The 12,345-nt window shown below is 40.2% G+C and overlaps 1 protein-coding gene across 1 annotated transcript; it reads right to left on the bottom strand.

Annotated features, from left to right (window-relative positions):
- Nucleotides 1-1,550: 1,550 nt before the first annotated feature.
- Nucleotides 1,551-11,520, bottom strand: LOC146622529 (C-C chemokine receptor type 1-like). Its single transcript, XM_085366821.1, has 3 exons — nucleotides 11,319-11,520; nucleotides 2,663-2,806; nucleotides 1,551-2,449 (listed from the first exon to the last, which is right to left on the bottom strand). The coding sequence occupies exons 1-3, from the start codon at nucleotides 11,518-11,520 to the stop codon at nucleotides 1,551-1,553; spliced, it is 1,245 nt and encodes a 414-aa protein (XP_085222947.1).
- Nucleotides 11,521-12,345: the final 825 nt, after the last annotated feature.

Here is a 12,345-nt window from a genome sequence, read left to right as displayed (position 1 = left end):
GAACTGACAGCATTTTCCAGTCTTCAGTTGTCCAAACTATGTAGTGCAAACTGCTCCCTCAGTTTCTTGATCTGTTGATAAGAATGGCATCCAGTGTGGTCTTCTTTGGCACAAATAATCACATCATGTTCATTGTAACTTTAACTGAAATCCACTTTCTTCCCTATTATGATGCTCGCTTTAAACTTCAGCAGGTTGACTTGACCATGTCTGCAGGTCTAAATGCTCTGAGTTGCTGCCATGTGATTGGCTGATTAAATATTTGTGTTCGTGTGCAGTTGAATGAGCAAGTTTATTGATGTGTGCAGTAAAAGTATAACTTTGTTTTTGCATGGAACAGTTTAAACTTGTATTTGGGGATGCAGTGACACACTTTGGTTATTTTGGCAAAGCTGTCACTCATATTGTTTGAACCTTTTTTTTTAACATACTGTATATGAACATATGAAATCCACCTTTTCTTTTATGCTTACATGGAACAAACATTATGTTCAGATTGCTGAACTATTTAGTCAGGAACTTTTGATGCAGCGAAGAAGACTTCTTCATTTTTCATTTTGAAAGACTCATCAGAAAGATTAATTTAATTGTATGCAAATAAGGTTTTTTCCATTACCATTAATATGAAATAGAAAAAAGAGAGGGGAAATGTGTACAATTGATTATGGTGCCATGTATTAGATCATGCTGCTGTTTTACGATAGTGAAGAATTACCTGCATAGTAAAACTAATCTGAGACATCTTCTCTCTTTTCATGACTGTGTACAGAATTTGTCATTGCAGTAACAGTGAGAAATAAAAGAATATGTTCACTGCAAATATTCTTCTCCGAATGAACAATGCACTTCATGACCTTCATCTAATGTAAGCGGAGGACCTGCTGTATCATTTATTGTCTTAACAAAGCGATAATACAAAATCAGGATAGGAGTCAACTCCACTGGCAAATAGCGACAAATACAAGGAACCATAACATAATACAACAAACAAAACAACTATAAAAGGCTGAACATTAGAAAACAATGTGGAAGTAGGTAGAAATGTGAAAAACAGTAAGACAGTGTGCACATTTTGTACAATCGAGATCTGAAAGAGTTTTATGCTCTTTTTGGTGTGTTTCTGCAAACATGTAAGGCTCATAAAAGATGTCTGAAGAAGTAAGCAAACTGTTACAGGTTGCTATAAAACAGCAGGTACGGTTTAACAGACCAGCAGGTTTAATTTAACCTGAGCAGAAGAAGGAAGAGCATTAGAGTCGAAGGTGATTAAGATTCTGTATATCGGCAGTGCTAACGCACAATAAAGGCATGAGAGAAGTATTGAGTACATTTACAATCTAACCGTCAGGGGAGAAAAAAAAGATTGCTGTAAATTCAAAAGGTCCAAAAGTGTAGAGACACATTTTGAAGGTGCCACACAGGTGAAGAACACTGTGGTATGTGTCAAATAATGTTCCCAAATGAAGAAAACAAACATGAACATGGCACGGTCTGCAGTAATAACAGGGTGAAACATTCATGACAAAATACTTACAACTGCCCTCCACCTTCTACAGTTTAAAAGAGGAGGTGATTTCAGAGCCCCTGGACATAACTGAGCTCCTCCTGAATGAGCTGTCTGTCAGATCTCTGCTGTAACCAGGCATCAACTTTTTCAGCAGCTGCAAGGCTCGTCTCATAAACTTCTCTCCCACAAAAGCATAAATGATGGGATTCAGACAGCAGTGAGTGTAAGCTAAGGCTTCGGTCACTGTTATAGACAGCCTTATATTTTCATCCAAGACTTTATCATTGAGGATTATTTCTTTTTCCAGGAAGAACTTCAGGAAAAGGGAAATGTTATACGGGGCCCAGAGTAAGAAAAATACAACCACTATACAGATGATCAGCTTGACGATGCGGTGCCTCTTTGCTGTCCTCATGCTCATCAGTGTGGGGATGATCCTGGAGTAGCAACCTACCATCACCAGCACGGGAATCACGAGACCCAGCACATTTGTGGTGAACAAATCATAACGCTCCCAGACTTTGCTCTCCTCGGGATAGTCACACTGCACTCCTTGGGATTCCTGTTCTATTGCCTTTCTGAAGATAAAATCCGGCAGAGATACAAACAAGCTCAGCATCCAAACGAGCACGGTCAGAATGATGGAAGCCCTCTTTGTGCGATAACGTGCAACTCTGTGAGCGTGCACGATGATCATGTAGCGGTCCAGCGTCATGACAACCATGAAGAAGATGCTGCTGAAGAAGCCAATGTGGTGAGACCCGGAGATCAAATGGCACATGAAGTCTCCAAAAGTCCACTGGCCAACCCTGACATAGTGAGAGTAGAATGGCAGCATGAAGACGAAGAGGAGGTCAGAGAGAGCCAGGTTGAAGAGGCAGATGTCTGTCAGGTTGCACTGATTGCGATGCTTCACCAGGACACACACCACTAGTCCGTTACCTTTGGGAGACAAAACGCAATAAGTGTACCTGTCACACTGTTACACGTTGAACAACATTCTCTCTTTCCCGTTTCATCTGTGTGTCTCACATACACACACCTGCATACATATTTTAAAGTATGCAAAATGGAAATTCCCAGAAAAGGAGGTCTGTGCAATGTGTAGTAACAATCCATAATCTCCACAGCATACACACAAGAGGACACACCTACCTATGAATCCTAGGATGAAAACCAAACTGTAGAGAGTGGTGAGAAACACTTTGTTAAAGTCCTTTACATCACCTATGTAGGTAGGAGTAAAGCCTGTGTTGTTCTCAGTGTAATCATAGGATGTGGTGTTTTCTTCTGCAGAAAGAAAGAGAAAGATTTACTATTATTATTTTTTATATTAATTTCAGCACAGGCTACAACAAATAAGATGCAAAACAGTATATCAAAGACTTCTTTACTGCTGTAAACACATGCTACCGTTAGAGGTTAACTGGATTTATTTTCGAATGCTCATTGCATCAAAGTGTTAGGTTTGGTTTCGTAATGCCGTTTCAACCCTTATCAAGTGCAGCCTGAATTTCCAACCTATTGCTGATGACATGTTTCTGTTTTAAAGGAGGTTTTCCTTTGCTATGAGCACCACAAATAATCCATTCACGTCTGCTGGTTTGGCCATCAGTCATTTGACAGTGGGGGTGATTTTGCAACCTATTGGTGCTCATTGGTACTCCGTCCTTGGGAACATTATCATTGAGCCAAAACTTTATAAAAACAGGATTTAATCTGAAAACTGGTTTTATGAGGATTCAAATTCATTACATGGTATACAGCTATAAATCTAGGACAGACTATTTCATTTACTTTGTTTATCTATCTTATTATGATTTTTCATGTAGACTTGTTTTTTGCTGTGTTTTTTGGCACATTTGAAATTTTTCTATACTATTACTGGGATTTTACAAAATTACTATTAGAATTATTCTGAAAGTAACAGATACATGGTTGGAGATAACAGCAGCTGTAAAAGTCATATTAAGGCATTGTGGCAGTGAATAACTTTTATATGTTTTCATCTACTAATAAAAAACAACAGTAAAAATAAGATCTCTAGATTAAAGATGAAATTAGAAATCATGAAGTAGCTTTGACATAGTTTCAGTCACAGTATTTGGTTTTAGATCTCTGTGACAATGCGTGCAGCTTTGAACACTACACTTTATAACCCAAGTAAATTTCCAAGAACTCTGTAAAAAAAAATGACACTTTAAATAGTCTAAATTGTGGATTACTGTTGAAAGATAATTACCTGACATTGTGATATCTCAGTGATGGCTCATCCAACCAGGTCCAGTCAGGAATTACACTTCAAGGCTCCCTTTCCCCGTTTACTGATGTGATCCCTTTAGATGTGCAGAAATGAACTAACTATCAAAAGTTCTGCAGTCCCCTATTGATGAGAACCTAAAAGGGGAAGAAAGATGTTGCTTCCTGTACGTCCCCAAATCTGATCTTTATCAGGAGTCTGCCCTAAATCTAGACTGCCAGAAAATGGTTCAAAGCACAACACAGCAAATGGTGACACAAATTCACACCTTCAGAAAATGACTGCACGTTATCTCTTAAAGTGACAGAAGGTTTATTATTATTAATATTGTTACTATTTTTATTTGTTTTTCTTCTTTGACTCATTAAGGATACTGCTCAGTATCATACATTGTGCACTTACAGGAGACTTTAGCCATTGTGCCTCACTAATACTGGTTTGGACCCACTTTTACCTTCAACAGGTGCTGCAAACATTCCTCAGAGATTTTGGTTCATGTTGATGTGATAGCATCGTGCAGTTGCTGTAGATTTGGTGGCTGCACATTTATAAAGACAAACCTCCAGCTAAGCCACATCCCAAAGCTGGTCTGTTAGATTTATGGCTGTGAAAGCTATTTGAGTACCATTGAGTGTCTTCTGCTGCTGTAGTTCATCTAGATCAATGTATATTATACATTCAGAGATGCTCTTCTATACTTTGGTTGTAACCAGTGTTGGTCAAGTTACTTGAAAAAAGTAATCAGTAACTAATTACTGATTACTTCCCCCCACTTTCTACATAATCCATCATACAAAATTTAATCAAATGGAAAAGTCTCTTTTTTTTTTTAACTTGTTTTATCAGTTTTAATCTTTTAACTTTATGCATCAAGCAAAAATTTAATTATATGCAACATTCTCTGACTTGAATAAATTACTTTAACATTTAAACCTATTTTCTACACATTCCAGCACATAAAATAAAATATTTTTTGTGTTTACACTCACTCTTTCAAATAGATGCAAGTAAAACACAGCAGGAAATAAATAAAGTCAAAGACTCAGCGGTCCTGTTGCTCTATTTTCACCTGTAAAGCAGGACTAGGGTAGGCGGAGGTTTACCCTGGTGCAGGTGTGCCGCGGTCAGTTGAAGAATCCGCGAGTTTCTCTGTGAATTTCCCATTACGTCGTTGCGCACTTGGTGCTTGCTCGGAAGTTTAGCGGTTTTTTTCGCTGTAAAAAGAAGTTTTCTTCCCACGCACAATGGACGCTAATGTTTTTGTCACTTTTTATGGAATCAAACTCAAAGGTCAGTACTTCCACGCTTTAAACGCTGCACGCTCATTAGGGTTGCCAACCGTCCCTTAAAATACGGAATCGTCCCGTATTTAGAAACAAAAGTACACGTCCCGTATTGAGCTAATAAGGGACGCACTTTGTCCCGTAATACAGTGAGAATCAAAAGTAGTCTATAACTTTTAATGGAATTAACGCTTTGTTTGAAAACATAATTCCCAGCCCCTCTCCTGCTTTGTGACCAATGAGCTGACAGCACACTTACGAGTATGACAATTCAGATTACCACTCATCTCATTGGTCGAGGAAAGGTCGCTTACGGAGAAAATACCGGAAGACAACAAATGACCACAACAAGAAGCATGGCCAACAGGGAAACAAACGCAGACACTGCGGTGCAAGTCTCGGACGACAGTAAACCTAAAGCTGGGCAGACACTGTGCAATTTTTTTCAGTCACGTTATTCAGCTCCTGCTCAAACTGCACGATTGACTCGCAGTTGGTAGGTCACGATGCAGGTCTCACACTATACCGCCCGATGCTCTGATGCGACCTGAGTGCTCACACTGTGCCTCCATAAAATGAAGGTTATAACAGAAAATCTGTCGCGCTCTCTCTCTCCGTCTTACACTCACACAGACACACACACCACCACCATCAACTTTGCTAAATTGCTAATGAAAAACATTGATCGGGCAGCTGTGACTGAGCAGCAATGTAAATCCAACTATTTTCACGGTTGTTGTGGTCGTGATAATTTTGTGATGCCACATCGAAAAGGCTCGGATGAGCTTTCCAAAGTTCTACAAGTTGTGCCTCCATCGCTTGTGTCCAGATCACAGGCTGCACAGCCGTGCTGCTCCATCTTTTACACCAACGTTTACGTGTTTGCGCGCGAGCAGTGTGAGCGGCTGTGGTGACACCCTCACGAGCGATTGATGATCGGGAGCTGGTCGTGAGGTGTTAATCACTTCTCGTTACCCCACGTATACTACACGATGCACGATGAAGGCCAAAATCGGTCCGATCACTCAAAAATCGGCTCAAAATGGGCCTAAAACTGCACAGTGTAAGCCCAGCATTAGAGCAGCAATGTTTGTTCCCCTCAGAGAAAGGGAAGAATGGGAAAAGGAAAACACCTGGCTGGAAAAAGTTAATATGGGCATGTGCAGTGAATATCAGCGCTATGTGGCCAGAAGTGTGATAATATAATTTATTTTGTGTAATAAACAACTGCAAGAATAGATGATTACAACAAATAGATGACTAATACATAAAAGTAATACATAGATGAATAATGATGATGAGTTATGATGCGTAATCATCGGAGCAAGTGGGTTTACAAACAGGAGCAGCTGATTAGCATTAGAAAAGCTGAAATAATACCTCAACTGAAGCCAATTGTACTAAATGCACTAAATGTGCACTGTTACAAGAATGTTTTTCTTTCTATTGTTTTCTATTATTTTAAGTTAAGCAGGACAGAGTTCTTTTAAAGAAAGATTTACTTATATTCTCAAAAGTTAAGCATGACAGGCTTCTGTTTAAGAAGGAGACCTGTTTTACTGTGTTAATGTTGTCATTTTGAGCTAAAAATAAATGGCTAAATGATCATTTGTTTCACATGTGTTCATATCACAAAGAATACACATCTACTTAAATCAAATTCAAGTCAAATGGTTAAAAAAATAATTTCACACACAAAAAAAGAGCTACCACACTGGGAAGGGTGAAGACAATTGGGTCGCCCGGCCCTGGCCACGAGGTGTCCCTTATTTATTTTTCAGGGAGTTGGCAACCCTAACGCTCATATTCTCTCCCACAATCGATATGTGATCCATTGTTGATCTGCACACAGCTGTTGTCACCAACACATCTGTCGTGACACATTCTCGCAAAAAATCACCGTTTTAGTAACGCAGTAACTAGGGGTGCAACGATACACAAAATTCACGGTTCGGTTCGGTTCGATACTTTGGTGTCACGGTTCGATATTTTTTCGATACAAAAAAAATGTTCATGCATTTTTTATTTGTCATTTATTAAAATTATAAATATATATTTTAACTCAAAAGTACAGTTTTTAAATTTAACCCTAACCCTTGTGCGTGTTTTTTATTTTGACAGCGAATGCGCACCTGCGGACCACTTATGTGCAGCCCTGGTTATTTAGCTTGTCATATTGCAGCCACAGAAATTCTTTTGTCCATGAAACCATAAAGCTGCACTTTCTTTTTGCCTTATAGTCTGATTTGTCATAACTTCTCCGTTTTGTGGTAAGCTTTTCTTTGGCTGTCACTTCTTCACCCTGACCTGTCTTATTTGGCTCAGCAGAACTGAAATGCTTTTACACACGCACTCACATAAGCTCAGCGATTCTCTGCGCGATCAACCTCTCACATGTTTAAGCTTGCTGCGGGAGATTTCACTTGTCATGTTTGCATAGTAAGCTAACGATTAATAAGACGATGTCAGAGGAATTGGTGCACAAATTATCATCACTCACAGATCAGTGCTGTCGCTCTCTATACACAGTTCGCACGATTGCAAAGTGAAAGCAAAAAAACAAGCGCAAATTCAAACGCGATTTCAATATGTCACATATTGACAGTGGCTCACCGATGCCAATGACATAATTACCCAGCTACATTTCTGAAAGAATGCAAAAGCATTGACATATATTTTTCCTACAATAGCCCGACGGGCAGGGAAGAGATAGATTTTGGTAGCCCGACTGAAAAAATCGCTAGCTCCGGGACGTCGGGCTAGCGATATTGCGAGCCCTGTATCTGATTGAGGAATCACTCATCTTTGGAAAAGAGAGTTTATTACAGAGAAATGTCTCTTTCCAAAATAAAAGCTATACTATCCGCTTCTTCTGGGCTATATTCTCAGCAGCATAAGGAGAATCATGTGCTAACAGCTGTCTAAATGACTCGGCTAAAGTTAGTAGCATGCTTGTTGTTTTTGTCTTTGCACTAGGATGATGTCGGCGTAAATATGCAGTCATATTCGTTGTGTTCCCACTAGTGCTTTCAGGTTAATCTCGTTGAAATGACCTTAACGCCACAACACGGCAAATCTCCGTTAATGAGCTACCGCCGATCGCTCCGTGCATGGGGCTAGACGGCCAACACGTTAACGAGCTAACTGCGCTAACACACTAGCATTGCATGGCACATCCAACATACTGTTTTACTTTAGTCCATGACTCGCTTACCTTCAGGGTCATACGTCACATGAAAACCAAAATAATTCCAAACGCCAGATCTGAATGAGGTTCAATTTGCCTGTTACAAGGAGAGCTTAACTTCTGTCTCGCTAGCTTGCCCTGCGCTCTTCCTTCTGACTATGCTGTCTGTGTTGAGCGCTCAGTGAATCTGCATTCGACTACTCCGCCTAGGCTGCACTGTCGAGCCTAGGCGGAGTAGTCGAATGCAGATTCACTGAGCGCTCAACACAGACAGCATCGTCAGAAGGAAAATTGATAAAATAAATTACAAATGTTGTATTGTTCAATACATATGCGTACCGAACCGAAAGCACTGTATCGAACGGTTCAATATCGATACGAATATCGTTGCACCCCTAGCAGTAACGCAGCGTTCCTACGGGAAAGTAACTGTAATCTAATTACCGTTTTTGCAATAGTAATCCCTTACTTTACTCGTTACTTGAAAAAAAGTAATCAGATTACAGTAATGCGTTACAAGTAACGCGTTACTGCCCATCTCTGGTTGTAACAAGTTTTTATTTGAGTTAATGTTGCAATCTTACCAGCTCAATGATAACTGGCTGTATATTGTTTCTTTTCTGGACCATTTTCTGTAAACACTAGAGATGGTTGCACACTTAAATATTCAAATCAGCCCCTCTGGCACAAATAATCACATCATGTTCATTGTAACTTTAACTGAAATCCACTTCCTTCCCTATTATGATGCTCGCTTTAAACTTCAGCAGGTTGACTTGACCATGTCTGCAGGTCTAAATGCTCTGAGTTGCTGCCATGTGATTGGCTGATTAAATATTTGTGTTCATGTGCAGTTGAACGGGCAAGTTTATTGATGCGTGCAGTAAATGTATAACTTTTCTTTGCATGGAATAGTTTAAACTTGTATTTGGGTGTGACACACTTTGGAGCTGTCACTCGTAATTTTTGAATCTATATTAACATACTGTACATGAAAAATATATAATCCTCAAATTATTTGAATCTTACAAAAAACGAACATTATGTTCAGATTGCTGAACTGTTTAAATTTTTATTCCTGTGAGAAAGCCCTCTCCATCTTTTCTTCTGAAAGACTCATTCTTGTTTTTAAAGAAAGATTAGGTTGATTTTATCAGAATCAGAAACTTTATTGTCATTGTCATGAGAACAACGAAATTAAGAATGGTCCCCGATCATTGCATCATCCCTAGCAATATCAAAATATAAATAAAACAATAAAATTCAATAAATAAAATAGATAGAATACTTAAAATACTAATAAGATATAACAGTAAAACATTCACATACATTCCCACACACATGCTTCAGACCGTGCATAGATTAACACAAGAGTGGCGTGATGGACATTTTTTTGTAGTATTCAGATGTGTTATTGCAGTTGGATAACAGCTGTGTTTGAGTCTATTAGTCCTTGCTCTGATTGCCCTGTACCGTCTGCCTGAGGGCAACAGTTCGAACAGGGAGTGGCCAGGATGTGAGGTGTCTTTTATGATGTTTTGGGCCTTTTTAAAACAGTGGGCGTTGTGTAGAACTTCCAGTGTGGGGAGAGGGCAGCCAGTGATCTTTTGGGCGGTGTTAATGATCCCTTGGAGTGCTTTCCTCTGAGCCCCTGTGCAGCTAGTGTACCAGATGCATATGCAGTAAGTTAGAACACTCTCAATGGTGGCTCTGTAGAAGGACACCAGCAGTCTCTGTGTGATGTTATTCCTCCTGAGAATTCTCAGGAAGTACAGTCTCTGTTGGGCCTTTTTCAGCAGCTCGGAGGTGTTCACACTCCAGGAAAGGTTCTCCTCTATATTGACTCCCAGGAAGCGGAAGCTTGCCACCCTTTCTACACAGTCCCCATTTATGAATAGTGGTTGGATCTCTGCCTTTTTCCTTCTGAAGTCTATTATGAGTTCTTTGGTTTTTGAAGTGTTGAGGAGGAGGTTATTGGCCTTACACCATGACGTCAGCTGCTCCACCTCGTCTCTGTACGTAGACTCGTCTCCCTTGGAAATGAGCCCCACCACTGTGGTGTCATCTGCAAATTTCACAAAGATGTTGCTGTGGTGGCGAGGAGTGCAGTCGTGTGTGTAGAGAGAGTAGAGCAGTGGACTGAGCACACAGCCCTGGGGTGAGCCAGTGCTGAGACTCAGGGCTGAGGATGTGTGATGGCCAACTCTGACTCTCTGTCTACGGCCCGAGAGGAAGCTATTGATCCACATGCAGGTGCTGTATGGAAGCCCCAGGTCTTGTAGCTTGGCCACCAGTTTGTGTGGAAGGATGGTGTTAAAAGCTGAGCAGTAATCCACGAAGAGCATCCGCACATAGCTACCATGCTCTTCCAGGTGAGTTAATGCAGCATGGAGTGCTGTGGCTACAGCGTCTTCCGTGGATCGGTTTGCTCTGTAGGCAAACTGGTGTGGATCCAGGCTGCGGGGCAGGGCTGCTGTGATGTGTCTGCGGACCAGCTTCTCAAAGCATTTCATTACCACTGGGGTGAGTGCCACCGGTCTGTAGTCATTCAGGCCGGTGATGTGGGGCTTCTTAGGCAAGGGGACTATGGTGCAATGACTTCTACTGTTGCTGCTTATGCTTCAATTTAATTTACCCACAACAAGGTGTTTTCTGAGAAGTGACATTTTTGTACAAATAAGAGGCAGAAAAAAGAAAGTAAAAAATGTTATCAGGTGAAGAGTTTGTTTGTTGTTTTTTCCAAGCGTGATAAATGCATGTCAAAAAACTCACCTGCCCTCCACCTTCTATCCTTTTAAATGGTAAATGGCCTGTATGGCACCAACTTCTTCAGCAGCTGCAAGGCTCAGCAGTGAGTATAAGCTAAGGTCTCAGTTACTGTTATCGACAGCCTTACATTTTTGGACCAGGTTTCATCATTGAGGATTATTTCTCTTTCCCGAAGGAACTTCAGGAAAATGGTAAATGGCCTGTATTTGTATAGCGCTTTAGGGAAATGTTATATGGGGCCCAGAGTAGGAAAAATACAACCACTATACAGATGATCAGCTTGACAATCTTCTTTGCAGTCCTCATGTTTACCAGCCAGCAAGGGAATCACGAGACTCAGCACATTTGTGGTGAACAAATCATAACGCTCCCATATCATAACGCTTTCTTCAGGATAGTCACACTCCACTCCTTGGGATTCCTGTTCTTTTGCCTTTCTGAAGATAAAATCTGGCAGAGACACAAACAAGCTCAGGATCCAAACGAGCACGGTCAGAATGATGGAAGCCCTCATTGTGCGAACCCTGTGAACGTGCACAATAATCGTGTAGCAATCCAGCGTCATGACAACCATGAAGGTGAATAGGCTGTAATGCTGGTGCAATATTTCTTTCGGTCTCCTTTTCAATGATTTTCCACACAGATCTTTTTTTTCTTTTTGCATACCATGATATTATGTAACTTGACAACTATCTTATTAAAATAGTATTCATATATTGAGTAGCTTCAAAAAATACATGTTTGCGGGTGAGATGATTGTAGATGTTAGCAGATATAAAGGACACCTTCAAAGCGATTGTGGCAGTGCGTATCTTTTTACTTTTCACAAAAGATGTTAAAATCAAAAGATCTTTAGATGATATAAAACAGAAAACATGAATTATGGTATAATTTCAGTTGCAACATTAGGATTTCTGTATTACTGTTAAAATGTATTCACCCAACATATCTCAGTGGTGTCTTTTCCAACCACGTGAAGTCAGGAATTGCACTTCAGCTGCTTTTTTCGGTTTTACTGTTGTTATCCTATTAGATATGTAGAAATGAACAATCTGTCTCACTGTCAGCAGTCTGATAAAGAAGAGCACAAAACAGAAATGCAGAATTCACTTCCTGTACGTGCCCAAGTGAGATCGTTATCAGGAGTCTGTTCAACATCTAGACAGACAAAAAATACTTCAAAGAACAACGAAGCATGCAGTGACACAAATTGACACCTTCACAAAATGACTGCTGGTTTTTACCTAATGTGTCACAAAGTTTAATATTATCATTTTCACTACTGTTATTATTTGTTTCTTCTTCTTCTTGGTCTCATGGTCACATCACTGCTGCACAG

Source organism: Diplotaxodon limnothrissa, linkage group LG11, assembly GCF_057381915.1.
Source record: "Diplotaxodon limnothrissa isolate DT_005_m linkage group LG11, D_limnothrissa_male_GT1.1, whole genome shotgun sequence".
Classification (NCBI taxonomy): domain Eukaryota; kingdom Metazoa; phylum Chordata; class Actinopteri; order Cichliformes; family Cichlidae; genus Diplotaxodon; species Diplotaxodon limnothrissa.
Note: the sequence above shows the minus strand (reverse complement) of the source record. Positions and strands in the feature narration are given on the sequence as shown.

Excerpts from the sequence above, each read along its gene's own strand:
- LOC146622529 (XM_085366821.1), bottom strand. The coding sequence starts at position 11,520 with ATGAGGGCTTCCATCATTCTGACCGTGCTCGTTTGGATCCTGAGCTTG. Across the intron at positions 2,807-11,318 it reads CGTGATTCCCTTGCTGGCTG|TTTCTGCAGAAGAAAACACC; the intron begins GTAAACATGAGG and ends TCTTTCTCTTTC. Across the intron at positions 2,450-2,662 it reads TTTCATCCTAGGATTCATAG|GTAACGGACTAGTGGTGTGT; the intron begins GTAGGTGTGTCC and ends TGTCTCCCAAAG.